The 19,545-nt window shown below is 30.8% G+C and overlaps 1 protein-coding gene across 1 annotated transcript; it reads right to left on the reverse strand.

The window, feature by feature from the left end:
* Positions 1–6,588: 6,588 nt before the first annotated feature.
* LOC143200244 (uncharacterized) lies at positions 6,589–9,952 on the reverse strand. The gene is made up of 2 exons (XM_076410654.1): positions 9,479–9,952; positions 6,589–9,376 (listed from the first exon to the last, which is right to left on the reverse strand). Exons 1-2 carry the CDS (start codon positions 9,891–9,893, stop codon positions 6,699–6,701), a joined length of 3,093 nt encoding a protein of 1,030 aa, XP_076266769.1. The 5' UTR covers positions 9,894–9,952; the 3' UTR covers positions 6,589–6,698.
* Positions 9,953–19,545: the final 9,593 nt, after the last annotated feature.

A 19,545-nucleotide genomic window follows, 5' to 3' on the forward strand; every position in this document is an offset into this window, starting at 1 on the left:
CATATCACAGAAAGTAGATCTATTACGACAGGTAACACATTGGGACAGAAGCGTCCATATTCATATTTTGTAGGATCAGTTAGATACAGTATATCACATACTGCTAAAACTGAATAAAGTAAAATAAAAAAATTTGTTGCTGCTGATATATACCTATGCATTTGAGTAAGATAATGCTGTATTAAAGATCAGTAACAGTGATAAATAGAAGCAAATTCATTATTTTGTGTCAAAACACTCGGTCACACGTTACAAGAGCTGTTAAGCATATAGTTGGTATTGGCAACAATCGACTGAAATCGACTATCGACTGTTCAGTAATTGACTACTTTTTACTATCGACTATTTCAGTCGCTATTTTCGGTCCGATTGATTTTATTGCTATTTAATATCGACTGTTTCAGACATTTACTTTTAGTTACTATTTTGGATTCTACTAGTTCATTCGACTGCTTTTTAACATTCTGGCCTTCCGTCCTAGCCTAGATGTGTATGTAATATATGTGGTTTTATGTATTTTTATAATATATTTTGTGAATATATATATGAATAACTATATATTGTAAATTAATATAGCAGCATTTTGGAACGCTAGTTTTCGAGGGCAAAAAAATTAAATTGTAAATGATAAATAGTAAGATACTTTTAACTGGCATAATAGGTAATACTATGGACTGGTATAATAGGTACTACATTTTTGATAAGTATAGGTAATACTTTCACGATTTTTGTCCAAGTCTCTTGATTGTCGAAAATTTTTTCCTAAAATCTTTTCGAATCAACGATTTCAGAAATTGCATAGATCCAAAAGACTTGAAGAATTTTTTACAGTAGCAGTTGTTAAATTACTTTTAAAAATATTAACCATAAAGAAGGGAGTAAAGTATAAAATCTGGTAAAAGACATCCCAACGAGGTCTTTAATTATACAGTTAATAAGAGGACTGCAATATTCCATGAAATCCAGAAGGAAATAGGGGAAAAATGACAAAATTGTCTATTAGATGTCATCAATAAAAGACTGACAATTTTAAAAATGAATACGATATGCGGGAAATCCACATTTTTAGATCCTAGATTTAAAAAAGCAGGATTTGGTATTGCAAATAATGCTGAGGCGATACAAAAAGTTATCACAAAAGACGTATCTTCCATTCTAACTTCAAAAAATACAAATATAGTTCCACAACTCGAAATTCAAGACAAAACTACTGACCAAGAATATATTGACATCTGAAAATATTTTGATAAAAAAATGGCTAGAATGAAAGAAGTACTTACTCCAAGTACTGCAGCAATTTTACAGATTTAGCAGTATTTGTAAATTCTATTTATTGGGCGTTTAGAAAACCCATTGGATTTTTAGCAAACCCATGAAATGAAACTACTTGAATTATATCAGTTACACGTAAAATATTCCTCTATACCCGCAACATATGTCCCCTGGAACGAGTTTTTTCAAAATCTGGGAAAATAATTAACGATCGAAGAAATCGCCTCACGGGAGAAAAGTTGAACATGATAATATTCACAGTAATTTAAAAATATTTCCGTTCAAAAATAAATAAAACATTTATTTAAAAGGGGTCTGGTAGTTATTGTACGATCATTTTTAGGTTCATCATGGATTAGATTTTTCAATGATCAGGTATATGTTCACATTTTATTTAGTAGTTATGGTTATTGAAAATCTTTAGTTTTTAGGTTTTATTTAAGTTGTATTGTACTACTTATATTATAGCAATTAATATATTAAAACAGGACAAAACATTTGTCGTGTTATTATTCCATTCCTTTTTACACATCTACAGAATATTCAGTATAAAAGTAATCCTACTTCCTTTAAAATTATATTTATTACATGATAATAGAAAATAGCTTTTTTTTTCGTTTTTTTTTCAAGTTATCACGTGAATGAATATATATATATATATATATATATATATATATTTCTGTCTCGCTTTTACTACCATTGGGGAATATTAAGACATTTAGAATTAACTGCTCCAAGCATTTATCTCCGTCCTTTCCTATCTCACATTTTATACAGACAAGAATTCGTAAATTTTCGTCTGACATCATGAATGGAAAAAAACAGTCGAACCATGCATTTGACTGAAAATAGTAATTACTATTTAATAGTAATTACTATATAATTCTTTGGCTATCGACTGTTTCGACGGTTTTGCGACTATCGACTGTTTTAGTTCCCAACGCTATATATTTTAATGCTTGATTGCGAGGTTACGCCGCACTTGGTATATTCAACAGATGTAGCATCTTTTCGCTGAAACCTAGATCGAGATAAAGGATCGGGTAGTGTGCAAAATTATCTGCTAAGATTGCGGAAATATTTAAATAGGACAAACGTATAGAATAAGTGTACAAATGGAAGAACATCGCAACGTTGTCGACATAAACACAGTATCATCATCTGATCGTACAAAAAGTCAAAATTACTTGGCACATAATATAATATAATTGATTTTTTCAATACAAAAATAATTTCTATTATATAGTCAAAATCAAAAACAATTATAGGGCATTAAATCAATCAAGATGGGGAAACAAAAGAATCGATATTAAACAAAATACATCATAGAAATATCGTACCATACCATAAAAGCCCTATATATTTAAGCAAATCATATCGAGGGGCAACAAAAATTTAAAAAGTCCTTTTATATAAATTCTATAGCGATATATATAGAGATACCAATTTGCATTCTTGTTAGCACAGATATTATATTACCATTGATATTTTAGTAGTGTGAGACAATGCTTTTAGCTATATGCCTTGTGGGGTGAATTTACCAATGCAAATAAAATAAATTGTAAGAGATAAATTTTTGGAAGTGAAGAAATGATACATTTATAGACAGGCAATTTTATTAGAATAAAAGTTATTTATGTAAACAGCATTAGAACAAATATTTAATTTTATAGATAAGCTAGTCAATAGACATGTTATGAAGTAAACAAACTCATTATTTTAAGATTCGCCAATTTCAATTTATTTTAGACTAGTTAAGGTAATGTGGACATATAATATTACATATTTTATATTCGACATATAATAATAACCTGTTCTGGTCTGTTCAACCATTGACTTTTTGTTTGGATGGAATAATTTATTTAAAAAAACTACTATAACATGATCATAATAATATTCAATTAGTAATTTTATTGTGATAAGTTCTTATAATCAAAAATTTTTTAAAATATGAAGATGTTGAAATCCTATCGCAGCGCCACCTAGAAACACACAAAAATGCACACCCTAAATTTCATTAAAATCAGTCCACCCTTTTGGGAACAGTTCAGTGACATACACGGACAAAATAATTAAGAATATATAAAAATTACTATTGTAATAAATTATTATCTTTAAAATTTTAAAGTTTATTATATTCTCTATTATAATAATTAATAAACCATCATCGGTTAATATCTAAATGCGTACATAGACAAAAATGTTAAAGCCAAAGTTTGAGAAAAATGCCTAAATTAATTATTTAATCAAGTCACCTGCAGCGATCCGATGGGGTCTGATTATATCCTTACCTTCAGAAGACGCGCGTGTCAACAAAAATTATGTTCTAGAAAATCAGTTAAAAAACTTTAGGATATTTCAGACAACTCAGCTAAAATTTATACGGTAACACGTGAATTAAAATTATAACAGTGAAAACAAGTCTTGTCTTAAGATGAAAACATGTTTAACTCGAATGAGAATGTGTCCAACAAACGGATGGTTCAATCATAAATACTAAAAACAACTTTTAATCACACTACATGGTGCGAGAGAGTAATTTTGACACAGTATTCTGGTCATGGAGTAGGACCGACTGCAAAAATAAGTACAATGATATTCTAAAAAGTAAATTCATGCTGAAAACGGATATAATTTTAGTGGATAACTCAAAACAGGATAGGTCAAAGCACACAATATAACACTACAAAGGAATAAAATAATTATTTACACAGGAGAAACGGGACATTCCCACAGAGGATTCATTCAAATACTCTTTACATAAAACAGGGCTAAACAATTTATAAAATGACTGTCGTATTTTCGAATGCTTAGAATTAGATTTTATGGTGTTATATGATTCGCGTTTCAGTTTCTATACCGAAAACTTTTTTAACAAACCCATGAAGTGAAATGTCCTATGATGTTTCACTCGGTATCAACTTTCAGTCTCGGGTCTTGGTACACTTTCGGCATTCCGATATGTTCTTTGCCCTCCAAGTCAAATTCATCGTTCTCAATATTCAAATATCACTCCCTTTCCATATTTTACTATTTTATGACTGTAATCATTCATGTATGCATACCATGTACTAATAAATATTCCAGTAATATTAGTTTGACAATAAATTATTAATATTCTGTAGTGTAAACCGATTTATGTTGTGTTTTATTAGCCCTATTTAGGTTAAGTTACAACCAAGCTGATGGTTATTTTATTCGTAACTGTTAGTTTAGTATCGACAGAACAATATTGGACATATTTAACTTTTTTATTGTTATGAAAGAATTTTATTGATGTATGCAGATAAAGGTGAGATTTATGGTGATAATTATAAAACACATTTAGAAATGTAATCAGTCGGATAATAGTAAATTTAAAGCTGCAATATTGGGTATTGTTAGAAAGTTTATATTTTGAATGATTATTTGAAAATTATGATTTATTCGAGTTTTGATACATATTTGAAAAAAACGTTTCAGGTCTGTTTAAAAAGCTTAAGAACCCTGAATACAATAGCGATGGGGAAAACCGTAAAATATCGAAGGTGTAGGAAGACGTGGAATTGAAATTGATACATGCGATTTAAGTACTGAATAGAAACTATGCTTACAGAAATAAAAATAAAAGTATTAGTTATAGATTTAATGATAAGCAGATTAATACATAAAGCCACAAAAATACTAGAAATTTTCAATAATAGTAATAGATACTATAACTAGAATGTTAAATTATTTATAGCTAATTTTTTAAAGAATTCTTTATAGTAAAATGCCACAAAATATACTTTAAAATATCTTAAAAGAATGTTTACTTTCTCAAATGTACTTTTTTATCATAATATTTAGGCTATATTTTTATTATTTATGCACAATATATAAATATTACTGCAAGAGAAATTATCTAATTACTAAAATAATTAAAATATTTAGGTACATATGAGAGTGTTTCAAATTATTGTTCTGATACATAATTGTAAAAATCAGTACATCTTTGCATTCATTCCATTGATAACAACCGAGGTTTATTGAATCTAATAATATAAAAAAAGGAATAATTTATAACTATTTCTGGCAGCCTCATGTAGCCATTTGTATTTATTAGTGACAAAATATTGACAAAATTCGAATTATATAGTTGGCAACACATGTAACTGCAACTGTAATTAAATATAACTTACACACACTCGTTAAAATATTTTGAGTTTATTTTGCCATTAATATTTCAAAATATACAATGCAAATATACTTTGATGAAAATTACAATTTGACATAATTCCGAATTGTAAAGACAACCATTGTACATCATTATAAACACATTACATATATTGGAATTTGATTATAGTTCTGGAGTAATGTATTACTATATTTCAAAATGAATAGGTTACTTTAACACTATTTTAAAACAGTGGGACGCATATAAAGCTAATCAAAGTAGTTATTGATTTGTATGAATGAAATAGTCTATTAGAGTTATGTGTTCAATCATAAAAATATAAAAAACTTCTAATAACACTTAACTTGGTAAGACTTTTATAAACATAAAATTTCCACTTAATAATTTTAAAAGATTTTTTACTTATAAGTAAGACAACGTTTATCATATTTCTGATAAATATATTTTAATAATAAAAGCCTTATAAGAAGTCCCGGTTAGAATTATTGAGAATTTAAACATCTATTAGCATACAAATAATCATTGAATAAAGTAACATTAGGTTATAAACATTGATTCAAGTACCTATTTGATTTGATTTGAATATATATATATATATATATATATATATATATATATATATATATATATATAATATATATATCCACTCACAGCAAATATGAAACTAAATATTATAATATGAAAATAATTTTTTAAAATATTATTTTAATATTATTTGGACCCCAAACAAAATTTTAAATTATGATATAATTGAGAGACCATTTGCAAATATATTTACCATATATTTCAATATGAAATATAATAGAATATTAAAATAAAATAGAATATTAAAATTACTTACCGGAATTTCTGAAATCAACAGGTGGTACATGGCAAATGTAACCGAACGAAAATATTAGTGACATATCATATTTATATTTTTAACTAGCTGACCCGACAGACTTCGTCCTGTCAAAAAGATTTGTAATGTGGCAGTTTTTGTGCCTACGTATTTTAAAAAATTCTCCTGAACAGAACCATCACCCTGGTGATAGGGCGTTGTGAATAAAAAATAATTAAATAAAACATATATAAGGATTGAAAAGTAAGTAATCGCTTTATTGTTAATCATGTGAATCATAATTATTATTATTATTATCATTATATTGCTTTGTGGTATACGATGTTTTTTGTTTGATTACCTGGCGCATAGATAAACAAATCTGATGGTTTTCCAACACGGGAACAGGCAACATACAATTGACCATGTGAGAAACATGGGTTTTCTAGATTAATACCACAAACACTTAATGATTGCCCCTGGGACTTGTTTATAGTCATAGCAAAAGCAAGCCGTCAACATGTCTATAGGAAATTTGCCATTACCAATGTCAATGAGTTGTTTAGAGAATATGTTTCCAGATTGGTCATTTTGCAACTCGACACGCATATTCTTGCTTAAATGAAGTACTTTAACATGTTTCCACAAATTGGAGGACTTTAGACATGCATTGAGTTCATCAGCTGGCGTTGATCGTGGAATCACTGGCAATGTTTGACGAAAATCTCCTGCTAATAAAATCATTGCACCACCAAATCGGTTATTATTGCTACGTAGATCCTTTAAGGTTCTGTCTAAAGCTTCCAAAGATTTTTTATGTGCCATCGTGCATTCATCCCAAACAATCAATTTACATTGCTGCAAAACCTTTGCCATTGCAGAGTTCTTCGAAACGTTGCAGGTTGGAGTTTCATTGCTTTGCATATTTAATGGCAATTTTAGTGCTGAATGGGCTGTTCGACCACCTTCAAGCAAAGTTGCTGCGATTCCCGACGAAGCGAGTGCAAGTGCAATTTTATTTTGTGAGCGAATTGTTGCTAATATTAATGAAATCAAAAAAGTTTTTCCTGTACCACCAGGTGCATCTAAGAAGTAAATCCCTCGAGTTTCATCATTTGTTACTTTCATAAGAGTTTCAAATACATACTTCTGTTGTTCATTTAACAGTGGAAGATTTGTTTGAATTAATTCTTTCAAAGCGTTGAGATCATACAGTCTTTCTCGATGCAACTCTTGGTTAAAAGCGTCATGCATTGGACGATTGGGCGCGGTCAGGCCTAATTGAATTAATAGTTTGTTTGACATTATCAAGCACATGTCCTCAATTGAAATCAATGCTTCATTGTAAATTTCTTCACTGATTTGTATATTTGGATTTCCCATTCTATTCCGTATTTGATACAAAATATCATCACACATATAATCTTTGTACTTCATCCACAAATCAATTGGGTTTGATGGGAAGCATGTAGATATGATTATAGAAAACAATGTTCGTATTTGATGAGCGTGTGATGATATTACAGCATCATTGAGAGTTTGATCCCAATGAGCGTCATTTTCAAGCAATTGCAAACGTTGACAGGCTTCTCTGTAGGATCCACACAATTCGCCATCAACAGTTCGTAACTGTTGGAATGATGTTGGGCCACGTACATTGACTAATAGCAGTCGTAAATAAAAACATTCATCATTGCTTGGATGTACTGAATAAATCCGGCTAATCGCATCGGTGGAATATACATCTGTATATCCTGGAACTGGTTTTCCTTGTTTCCGTAGTATAAATCTCCTTGAGGATTGATTCCAGGTATAATATTTTGGCATTTCAGAATATAGCAATGTTTGTGCGAAATCATCGTTTTGGCATGTCTCAAAAAAACTTGTTAATGTAGTAGATGGTGGCTGAGCAGCTCTTTGTACTGCGTTCTGTGCTGTAAAATACACTCTTTGTCCATTTTCTAAATCCACAGCTAAGTGAACAACAGAAGGGTGTCTCTCATGAATAGGAAAAGAAAATATTCGCCAAACTGCTTCATTACTACTGACATAGCGGCCCATTTGGTATTGGGTAACTTCATCATTAGAATTCTCTGCACCAATTCCAATCACAGCCATATCACTCCCTTTGGTTACATATTTGCAAATGTATTTAATCGATTTCACTGAATGGCAAGATTCAACGTTGATGTGTGCTTTGAATGTCTTTGATAAAATGGGTGAATATGGAACAATCCAACGATTATCTATTTCAATATCTTGTTGATTTAATTTGACAATTGTTGATTTTCCATTGTCTGCTGTCGATTTGCGACGATACAATGGATAACCGTCATTACCAGTAATTGTTTCCGATATTAATGTCCGTGGATATCGTTTTGAACATTTACCATCCATCATACACGGTGAATTTTGATTAAGAGTTCCACAGGGACCATGTATCATGTTTTTGATAACTACCTCATGCAATCCAGGTTCTACTTGTACATTAGGGATTTCAGCTGATATCACTGCATCAACTTCATTTGGCCTTATCTTTTCAACCAACCAAACCAAAATGTGTGCATGTGGCAATCCTCGTTTCTGCCACTCCACAGAATACATCCAGCAGCGTGTCTCACCAAACACATTATGTTTTACGATGAAATTCATTAAAGATTTCAACTTTTGTCTAAAGACTCTGGCTGTAATATCATGACGATCAATGGATGATTTCCCAGGTAATAACTCCTGCTTAATTTCTATCCATTGCGGATTGCATGTAAATGTGATGAACAAATCTGCTGTACCATAATGACGAACATACGACATGGCATCTTGAGCATATTCGTGCATATGCCGAGGGCTTCCGATGTATGTTGCTGGAAGAATAGTCATCCGACCGACATTCTGTGCATTTCCATCAGTATTAATCGCATCTCGAAGGTGAATATACTCTTCAGATCGGAGTTTGGTTTGATTCAACCTGATGAATGTTAATCTCTCCGTTTCAATTTTAACATACATGTCATCAACATATTTGTGATATAATCGCCGACATTTCAATATGCGATTATCTGCATTTTCCCGAATCATTAGGCGGTATGAATAATAGTTCATTGAACTGACTTTTTTGTTGGTTTCAGAACCTGTAAACAGATTTTGTTTTAATAACATTCAAATATAAAATTAAAATACATAATATAGTGACTGAGATATTATCGCCATAGCTAAACTAATATTTTAGTTACCTGTAATGGGATTTATCATTTTTATTGATAAATCGTAGCCATCTTCACCTTGCCAAAATATAATGGGATATTGCAGTGCATCATATGAGCGGTGTGTTTCCTTTATAGGTTGTAATTGAAAATTCCGACGATGTAAAACAATATCACGGGATTCCAAGTTTTCTCCAACTACAACGATAGCAACTTCATCAATAGTTGGTGCATTAAAACGTCTTGTATGTTGACCTGCAGGTGTTTTATCAGCTCTGATTACAATTTTGTGATTATCGGATGGCATTAGATCCAGGGCAGTTTTAAACAATATAATCAATTGATTGTGTTGATGAAATAAAGTTTGTAATTGTTCTACAATAGACCTTTTTACTAAATTGTTATGTGCACAACGCAGATCAATTTCTTGTGGTGAATTGCCCATAAAATAAATTTGCAGGAATTTGTTGTCGCTATCTGACACTGGTAACAGTGAACCTGCTCTGTGATATATTTGCCCTTGTATCTGTAAATAAAAAAAATATTATGGTGTGATATAAATTAATGGATTGTCAATGATCAAACTTAAATAATATTTGATCTTAAAAAGTATATATTTAGTTTTAACTAATATCTATCAAATATAAAATATAATAAAAGTGTCACTGAAACTGAATCACCATATAATATGATGACTAAGTGATATATTTCGTAATGATTAAGAAATTGAAGATTAGTAACACATCTTAACTTTGGTGACAGAAAATTTTGTTCGCTAAAATAATTATGAGTAACTGCTATAATACATACCTTGAAAGTTGGCATAAAATTTTCCCGAACTGCATTTGTTGCCCCAAATGAAGTCATTTGAAAGCAATTGTTATATTGTTGAATATGTGTCAAAAAGTGTATAGAATCTGTTCCTATTCCTGAAACCAATGAGTACAATGGTTCTGGTGGTGGATCCAATTGTATCAATTTCACTTTACCATTTGCGCAACACAATCCATTGGCATCGTTTTTGTATTTTAATGCCTTACAGTGTGAGCAAACCAAGTTCATAGAACCAATAACAACACATTGGTAGTTACTGTAGTCAATTGACACATCGTAACTGAAAGCAGCTGGATTCAAACTTGCGCGATTATTAGTTGAATGTCGCGCTCGCGCTTCACGCGTTTGTGATATCCGAATTCTTTCACGTTCATTTCCGTCGTCACGTTCTTGTGCAGTACGATTAGATCGGTAATTAGCTTGGTTTATAGCATTTCTGGTTCTTCTACCTAAATTGCTTCGTCTTATAGGAGGCATATCAAATATAAATTATTTTTTCACTAATCACGAACTAAACAAACACTAACTAACTAAACACTCTGCACAAAACACGATATACGAATTTGTTTCGTGTATCACTTGACAATTCATCTGTCATCTGTCAAAAGTCATCTGTAACAGACAACTTTTTTTTTTAAATTTGATATGACTTGAACTCAAATCCTTTTAAGCCGTACGAATTGTTTTATTTATTTAAAATTTGAATTAAATTTTAAACAAATAAAAAATTTTAAATAAATAAAACAATTCGTACGGATTAAAAGGATTTGAGTTCAAGTCATATCAAATTTAAAAAAAAAAAGTTGTCTGTTACAGATGACTTTTGACAGATGACAGATGAATTGTCAACTGATACACGAAACAAATTCAAACAAAAAGGGCTATTTTTAGGGTTTTTCCAGCAATAATTCTAATTTTTCTCGCCGTAAAAACCATCCCTGAACTTCAACGAACATTTTAAAAAAAGATTTGGCCAAATTGGTCCAGGCGTTGTTGAGTTATGCGCTTAGGAACATATTTTGCGATTCATTTTTATATATAAGATAGACAATACGAGTTATTTATGAATTGAAGAGAGGTCTATGAAAAGCCGTAACCCTACGAACGAAAACGAATAAAACCCGAATATGTCTACGTCTTGGTCAACGTTTTATATTCGTCACAAATAATTAATCCGGTGATAATTTCTACACTTTTACAATCAAGTCGAAAAACAAAAGATTACCGACGTTTTCCTGTAAAATATTGCCGTTTCCATCACTTATTTTCACGATTTTCTGTAAAAGAATTGCAACCCGACGCGACGCGAACACTCGTGATACTAGAACTAATTTGACAGCTATTTGAATCGAGTTATACTTGAATATGAATTTGATATTACGTATAAATATTTCCTGAAATGGTTTCAAAACGAATATGTTGAATAAAATCATTAACCAAAAATAATTTTTAATAAAATGAGTGGAATTAAAAAAAACTTATGTTTAAATTTATAAACCTGGCTTATTCGGAAAATATAATTACTACCTATCACCCCTTGAAATTTAATAGACTCTACCATATATTTAAATCAAGAGGCCTAATAGAAAATTGATTGGTTTATTTATTTTGTTATGTTTATTTGGTTATAGTGAAAGAGGTTATAGTATTAGTGGAATGCTACGTGAAAAGTGTGTTTTAGCAGAATATATTTGTAAGTAGAAAATAATTTTTTTCGCTATACTTCTTATGATTAATGCACAATGTATAAAACCTTTTTAAAATATTTTTGAAAAGGGTTGTGGGGTTTAAATGCAAATATTTATAATTATTATATTAGGTATTTATTACTTAAAAACTTGATGACATGTTCCTTTGATTTTAAACGATAGATATTGATTCCAATTTTAGGATGTTTCTAGATTAATATTCTTTTTTACATTTTACATTTTATTAATTTCCAAATATTTCTACAATAAAATATATTTTTGGTCAATTTGGGCCAATTAAACAGACTATTGGCCACATAGCTAGATCTTTTTAATTTATGTATCTAGTAATGGTTTCGTGTTTTCCCATTGTGAGATAGTAACGTAAGAAAATAAGTGAACAACAAACCTATGCGCAGATTTGTTGTGTTATTTACACATCCTCTAATTTTCATGTATCTCCAAAATTTGGACCACAACAGGGCTCAGCATCATCGTTCCTGTACATGTTCCTGCAATCGCAGGAAAAATATTATGATTAAATTTTTAAATTTTATGCTTATTATTTTTAATCCTTTTATCTGCTTATTCGGAAAATATATTTACTACCTATCACCCCTTGAAACATAATAGACTCTACCATATGTTTAAATCAAGAGACATAGTGGAAAACTGGTTTATTTATTTTTTTATATTTATGTAGTTTTAGTGGAAGTCTCGAAAGTATTAGTGAATTTTACGTGAGAAGTGCGTTTTTGCAGAATATATTTGTAAGTAGTGGATTGATTTTTTTCTCTATACTTCTTATGTTTCATATGTTTTATACACAATGTAAAATATTTTTGAAAAGCGTTAAATACAAATATTTATAACTGTAGAATTAATACTATTTTTCTTTGTTATGTCATTTTCTTTATTGGTATGTTTTACGTAAGTACATGGAACTAAATAAGGCAAATCTATTCAATTTTCTCTTCACAACATTTGTAATTTTTTAAATTTTAGCGTTCAATATCAATTAATTAAACGAATCTATATTAGCAGGTTTATTTTGGTATGATTGAATGATTGTAGTGACTATTTTGCAATCACTCTTCACCATTGTATTATTTTATTAGAAAAATAAAATGGTGTTTATATTTCTTTGCTTTTATACCGGAACCGTTATAACGTATCTTGTATTATTTGACTCTCCCTTAGGATACAGTCAGTCGCAATAAGGGCAATGCCTACTGAATGGTTCTATTGTTACATTATTTCAATATTATACCTATAGTTTATTCTTTATTATAATATTTTCTCTTTCAGGGCATTTATTTTCAACGTTTATTGAAAAAATTTAAGGAGACGTTAATTTATAGGTTATTAGTTCTATTAAATCTATTGATCATACAGCTAGATATTTTTGATTTATTTGTCTAGTAGTAGATTCATGTTATATAAAATAAACTTATTTTTCTTGAATAGCTCCAAACAACACTCTGAATTGCCACAGGCTTATTGTGTTACTTATACATGCTCTAATTTTCATGTAACTACAAAATTTAGACCACAACAGGGCTCAACATCATCGATGTTCCCGCAATCGCAGTAAAAATCAATTTTCTCGAGTCATTATTTGGCTTCAGCAGTATGTTGTTCATCGAGTAGCAATGTTAAGTTGAAATAAGAATTGTTTCACTAAAGCATCAGACATTAAAATTAACAACAAACAGTCCCTAAAAGGTCGTAGCTCTAAGCTGCTAAAGAAAATAATCTTCCTACAGATCCTGATGGGCACAAGATATCGTCTAAGGATGGTAATATTTTTGCTTTTATCGATTTTATCGTAATTCTAACTCCATTTTTAATGTCTGTGGTTGATCACTGGTCCTGTATGCCTGTAATAAAATCATTATCTCCTTTACTGGTACTACCATTCCTGTTAGTCCAAGGCATAATTACATGTCTTTTGTAATTTGCCTCTAAGACATGCATTGCTAGATTTCGAATTATTTGCTTTTCGTTTGTTCTGATGCTTTCTTGCAACCAACGTGTTTCATAACTAGGTTGATAGCATGACGCCGATATGGCTCCATTTATTTCAGTGGCGGTTTAAAAACTCATGAAATCCTTAAAAATCTATATTTGATGGTGGTGTTACATTTAACTCTTTTTACTTTTTTCTTTCTTTTAATTCGTTTTACTTTATCCTATGACAAGAAAACAATAGATATAAAATTTACCATTATAAGCGTTGATGACAACAACTTATATATGTTTAGGAACTGTCACCGACATCATCTTTGCAATATGACGGTTTTTTGCTTTAATATTTCATTTAATTACCTTCACTATACTTGTATAGTATACAACTCCCTCTGTGGACTTGAACCGTAATATGAACAAAAATATTGTCTTATTGTCTATTTTCTATCGTGGATATTTTCATAGAATTTTATTAAATTCTCAACAAACGTCAAGACGCTTTACTAACACTGAAAACTTTTATTATCGACACTATACTTCGGCTAGAGCCTAAAATACCTATCAATTATCACACCTTTTTTGACGAATACATGACTGGTGTTTGCTTATACAATACAATATAAATTTATTCAAAGCATGTTCGAAGCTACAACCTCCGCCTATTTTTCCAGCAGTTTAGGGATTCTGTTTCGGTAGGAGTTTGGCTCTTTCAACGAGACCCAATTATTCGCACAATTTTAGATATTTTGAAGACAACTGAACCGTTCTCAAGATAGCGCCGACTGCATTGAATGAAATAAATGATAACCTAAATGTTTCTGGTGAATAGGGCGGGAATTTTTAGAGCATTTTCAAGTAGTTAAGCAATGAGGCGAGTTTGTTATTTTATAAAATTAATTTTTTATGTTTTTACAGCCATTCTGGTAATTAATTTTTTAGAGTTCGCGTCAAATTCAGGTGTCTTAAGTTACTTATAATATATTATAACTTTCTAAATATATCAATTATCAAAGGTTTGCATATATTTTTACCAATATTAACTTTGAAAGGGCATTTACGGAGAAAAATAGATATAATGTATATTAATTAAAATGATTTCCATCATTCTACATTAAATGATACATATTATTTTCAAATATTTGAAAACCGTGTGCCAGCCAAGAAATGAATGTAAGCTGCAGCAGTATCTTTTGCCACTACTGTAACGTGTAGCCTAGTGCTGACGTGCAAAAGGGGGACTTTGCATCTGTTACTTCTATTGTTAGCTTTACTTCAAAAATACCAGTATCTGCAGTATCACTTTTCATTCGGTTTTAGCAGCTCCAAATGTCCAATGTTTTGTCCATACTCATTGCTGATTCCACTGCCTATACAGCATGATTCAATGGCCATGAATATTCCCATTCGTTTTAATATAGCAAGCTGGCAAGCTGTCCTGAATAAACAAAGCTCCTTTGTACTTGAAATAGCGGTACTAGGTCCACTCTTCATCGTCAATCGTAATGCAGCACAGGAAACACAGTTTTTCTTTTTATCTAGAAACAATGAGACGATGATGTTAAAATGGTTAGAACCGATATTTTCAATCAAGCATTTCAGTCAATTCATGTCAGTTTGTGTCTGGAAAGAGTTTATTCATAAACTACTAAGCTGCCTCGAAGTTGTTTATGAGTTTGTGCCAGGTTGTGTAAGGAAAAATCGCAGAATAATGAATAAAAATTTACTCTCTTTAGCGGTGCATATTCTAAAACAGGTACGATACAGAGTACTATCGTGATCCCTACGCAAGATTGACGTGCAAAATCGTGAAGGGTTCTACATTTTTATTTTGATCCTAGCATCCCCAAGAGCCTTCTTCATCATTTCCTTTCGCCATATCCAAGCTATCAAGTTTTATATTCGGATCGTTCCAAGTCGTTCAATGGACTTGTTCATAATTTCGGCAGAATTAGCATCTACTTGGAAAACTCCGCAGAATGTACTAGAGGTTCAGTCTATTGATTGGTTGATTTGTGTTGGTTCCCTGAGCTATATTCTGTCAATTATGGTTCATTAAGCAAGATTTTTTGCATCTTTAACACTGTCTACTAAATATGGTATAAATAGGTCCTGTTAAATATAATAATGATATGACATTGGCGATTCTCATATCCCTATCTTATGACTGTCGAAGATCCTCCTTTGTGTGATTATTGTAGGTTACTAAATACGGTCCAACATATTTTGCTATCATGTGAAACTCTAAAGCCTGTTCGAGATAGACATTCCCAGAAATCTTAAAGCTCCTTTTACTACAAACCACATCAATAATATTTTCAATTATCGTGAATTTCATTTACAATATTATGTTTAATACAAGTTAGTCAATTTTATGTTAGAGAAATCAGACATTTATCTTTATAACCTTTACATTAAAGTTTATCTACTGTTTTTATCAGAATATATTAATAAATTATATATTATTATTATTATGAACTATCGTTTTTACATTATTTCTTATATGAAATAAGAAATAATGCTTTTTGTTATAATTTTTATATGTTGTTTATACTCTTATAGTTTCTACAGTATGTTACACATATGATACATTTTAATTTTAATTTTATATTTTTTATTTATATTTTACTTTATTTTGTAAATTGATTAGAAATTATTTTATTTATATAATTTGATTTGTATCGTACATTTGTTATGTTCCCTTTTTATGCACTTTGCATAATTTAAAATATATATGGGAGTCCTAATTAAATAAATATACGTTTAAAGTCACTAAAGAATAAATAATACTGTGTAAAAATCTAATATAGTTAAAATGTATATTGCTATTGATCCAATTTTTCGCTATAAGTGGCCTTTTTAGGCGAAAAATGATCAGAACGCATGCAATATTTTTTCAGTATTGCATCCTGTTACTTGTCTTTTATTTAGATACATATTTAACCAAATTTAAATTAAATTAGTATTTTAGCTTCTATAGCCTCTATTGCTTTGATATTGGATTTGATATTCATCATTCTTCATTGTTATTCAATTGTTTTGAATCACTGTGGTATATCTATAAAATTGCTACACACTTAATCGGTTTTAGCAGGAGTTTGAGAATGCAAAATGACTTTTCGTATCACCTCCAATTTGGTAAAATAATAGATATTATAGATTATTATTTTAAACTTTTGGGCCAAATGGATGCAAGATATTGTGAAAAAAATTCTAGTAAGTTACAGTGGTCTTTCTCCCAGCTAAAAATACCGTTGTTAAAATCACTGAATTACAGATCGTCCTTAAAAAGCCCCCTCTCTTCTTCACTACTATATTGAAGTCACAGGAAATTTCAGTTTTCCAGCAATAAGCTGGTCATAGTAAGAATTTCATCATTACTTTTAGTTATGTGAATGAGAGGACCAACTGAATACCACAATTTTGCCACCCAAATGGTAATTAGACCTTCCCCATGCTTGACTGTAGGAAGCAGGTCTTCATTTGGGGTACTCCATACATAAACCCGGCTATTTGTTGGAAACAATGTGAAGGATGATTCATCGAACTATATCACATTCTTCCATTCATCAAACATTCATTATAAAAAGTTTTAAAATCACAGCTCTTCCATTAATGTTAGCTTTGTGGATCACTCGCTGTACTGTTTTTGATGAAACAGTATTACTGAAAAGAGTGTTGAGTTCTGCCGTCACTTTTGCCACTGTAGTTGTGTTATCTGGCCACAATCCTTTTTAATGTTCCTGTGTTTCTGTCACCTAGATTTGTATTCTGTTAATGTTTTGAAGTTTTTCGAAGGCCAAAACTTTTCTACTACTTATTGAGTAATGAGTTATTGAGCTATTGTGTAACCATGGATATGCTTATATCTCTTATGATCGATCTCTTATTGATTGTGTCTGTAAATTATTTGATGGGATAATTTCAATACAGATGACCAAGAAAGTAAATTGAAAAGGTTCTATGATCAACAACTGAATACTCAAATCGAACGAAACCAATCAAGAGATATTATTGTTAATTATTAATTTTACTTTTGAGTCATGTATTGAAAAACTGACAAAGAATATCGTATCATTGTTATTCAATTGTTTTGAATCACTGTGGTATATCTATAAAATTGCTACACACTTAATCGGTTTTAGCAGGAGTTTGAGAATGCAAAATGACTTTTCCTATCATCTCCAATTTGGTAAAATAATAGATATTATAGATTATTATTTTAAACTTTTGGGCCAAATGGATGCAAGATATTGTGAAAAAAATTCTAGTAAGTTACAGTGGTCTTTCTCCCAGCTAAAAATACCGTTGTTAAAATCACTGAATTACAGATCGTCCTTAAAAAGCCCCCTCTCTTCCTTCCTCACTACTATATTGAAGTCACAGGAAATTTACAGAAAAACTCGCTTTTTATTAATATTTCATATGTTCGTGTCGCGAACTTATCAAGCACCTTTATACTATACAGAATGATCAGTATTAGGAGTAGATTTTACTCTACGAGTTTTGTATGTTAGTCCATTAACGAGTAGCTTTTACGAGCATTCATTCATGCCGACCAAAATTAATTGAATGGTCCCCGAAACGATTTTCCACTTCAAACCGAGCGTGAAACCTTCCTTTCCAATTTTGGCGGGGCGAAAAAAGAAACTGTCGGCTTCCACATTAATACATCGAACGCGGTTGTTCCCCCTGAAATCGGTCTCTCCCGTGAAACCATTCGTCCTGTCCCATATTCGGATTTCGAGTCAATGGAGACACGGAAAAAATCGAACGGGAAAAAAGAGAAGCGAAGAGAAAAAATACAACACGGACAAATAAAGAAAAATGTTTGGGTCGTTTACAAAGCGGCGAAAAGCCCTTTTTAAAAGGGGAGGCCCTCCAGTATAAAGTAATAAAATTTAAGTAGTCTATCGGAATTTATTAAGGAAGAAGGGTCAACGGGGAACATCCGATAGCCGATATCAATAGGCGAGATGATTGGTTCTTGTTTAAGCGATCCCCGGGGAGACAAACAAGACATTCCGGAAGGGTAGATGAATAAAGAGGATTTTTTTCGTCGGCGATTTGCATGCCTCAATACTCTAGGGCTCCGGATATTTGAATTTTAAATGCATTTATGCTGTTGTTAGTGCCACTTCTTTGGGTTATTATTATGTTTTATATTCGTTTGATAGTATATACGTTTGTTTAGAATGTTTTTAATGTGTTGATTCATTTTTAATTCACGTAAAAATTGTTATATTAGTTATGAAACGAGTAAGGTTTAAAATAATACTTGTAATTTACTTGCAAGTAATTTCATTTTGAGGGAAAGAATTAGCGAATTGTTGGAATAACTGTGCATTTAATACTGCTGCTCTAATAATATCTTGATATAAATTAAATCCTTAACACTAAACGCGTTACTAATTAGATCTTACAGCCATACTGCATACACGTTTTTTTTCGGACAGTCAGAGCCAAATGGTTATTTTCTAGCTCCTACTTCCATCAGTTTGCCTTTGACAAAATTTCTGAATAGCACTGTTTTTCTCCTTTTCTATAATATAGTTCTGGCATATTACACCATATTTATAAATAAGGTGTTGAGCCACGATTTGCTTCTAA

This window comes from Rhynchophorus ferrugineus, unplaced genomic scaffold (assembly GCF_030347505.1).
Source record: "Rhynchophorus ferrugineus isolate W39M unplaced genomic scaffold, kcgeb_rfMv2 rfM1, whole genome shotgun sequence".
Lineage (NCBI taxonomy): Eukaryota > Metazoa > Arthropoda > Insecta > Coleoptera > Curculionidae > Rhynchophorus > Rhynchophorus ferrugineus.

Bases quoted from the DNA above. Each gene is read 5' to 3' on its own strand.
- LOC143200244 (XM_076410654.1), bottom strand. From the start codon at position 9,893: ATGGGCAATTCACCACAAGAAATTGATCTGCGTTGTGCACATAACAAT. The intron at 9,377-9,478 runs GTAACTAAAATA...ATCTGTTTACAG, and splicing joins AATGATAAATCCCATTACAG to GTTCTGAAACCAACAAAAAA.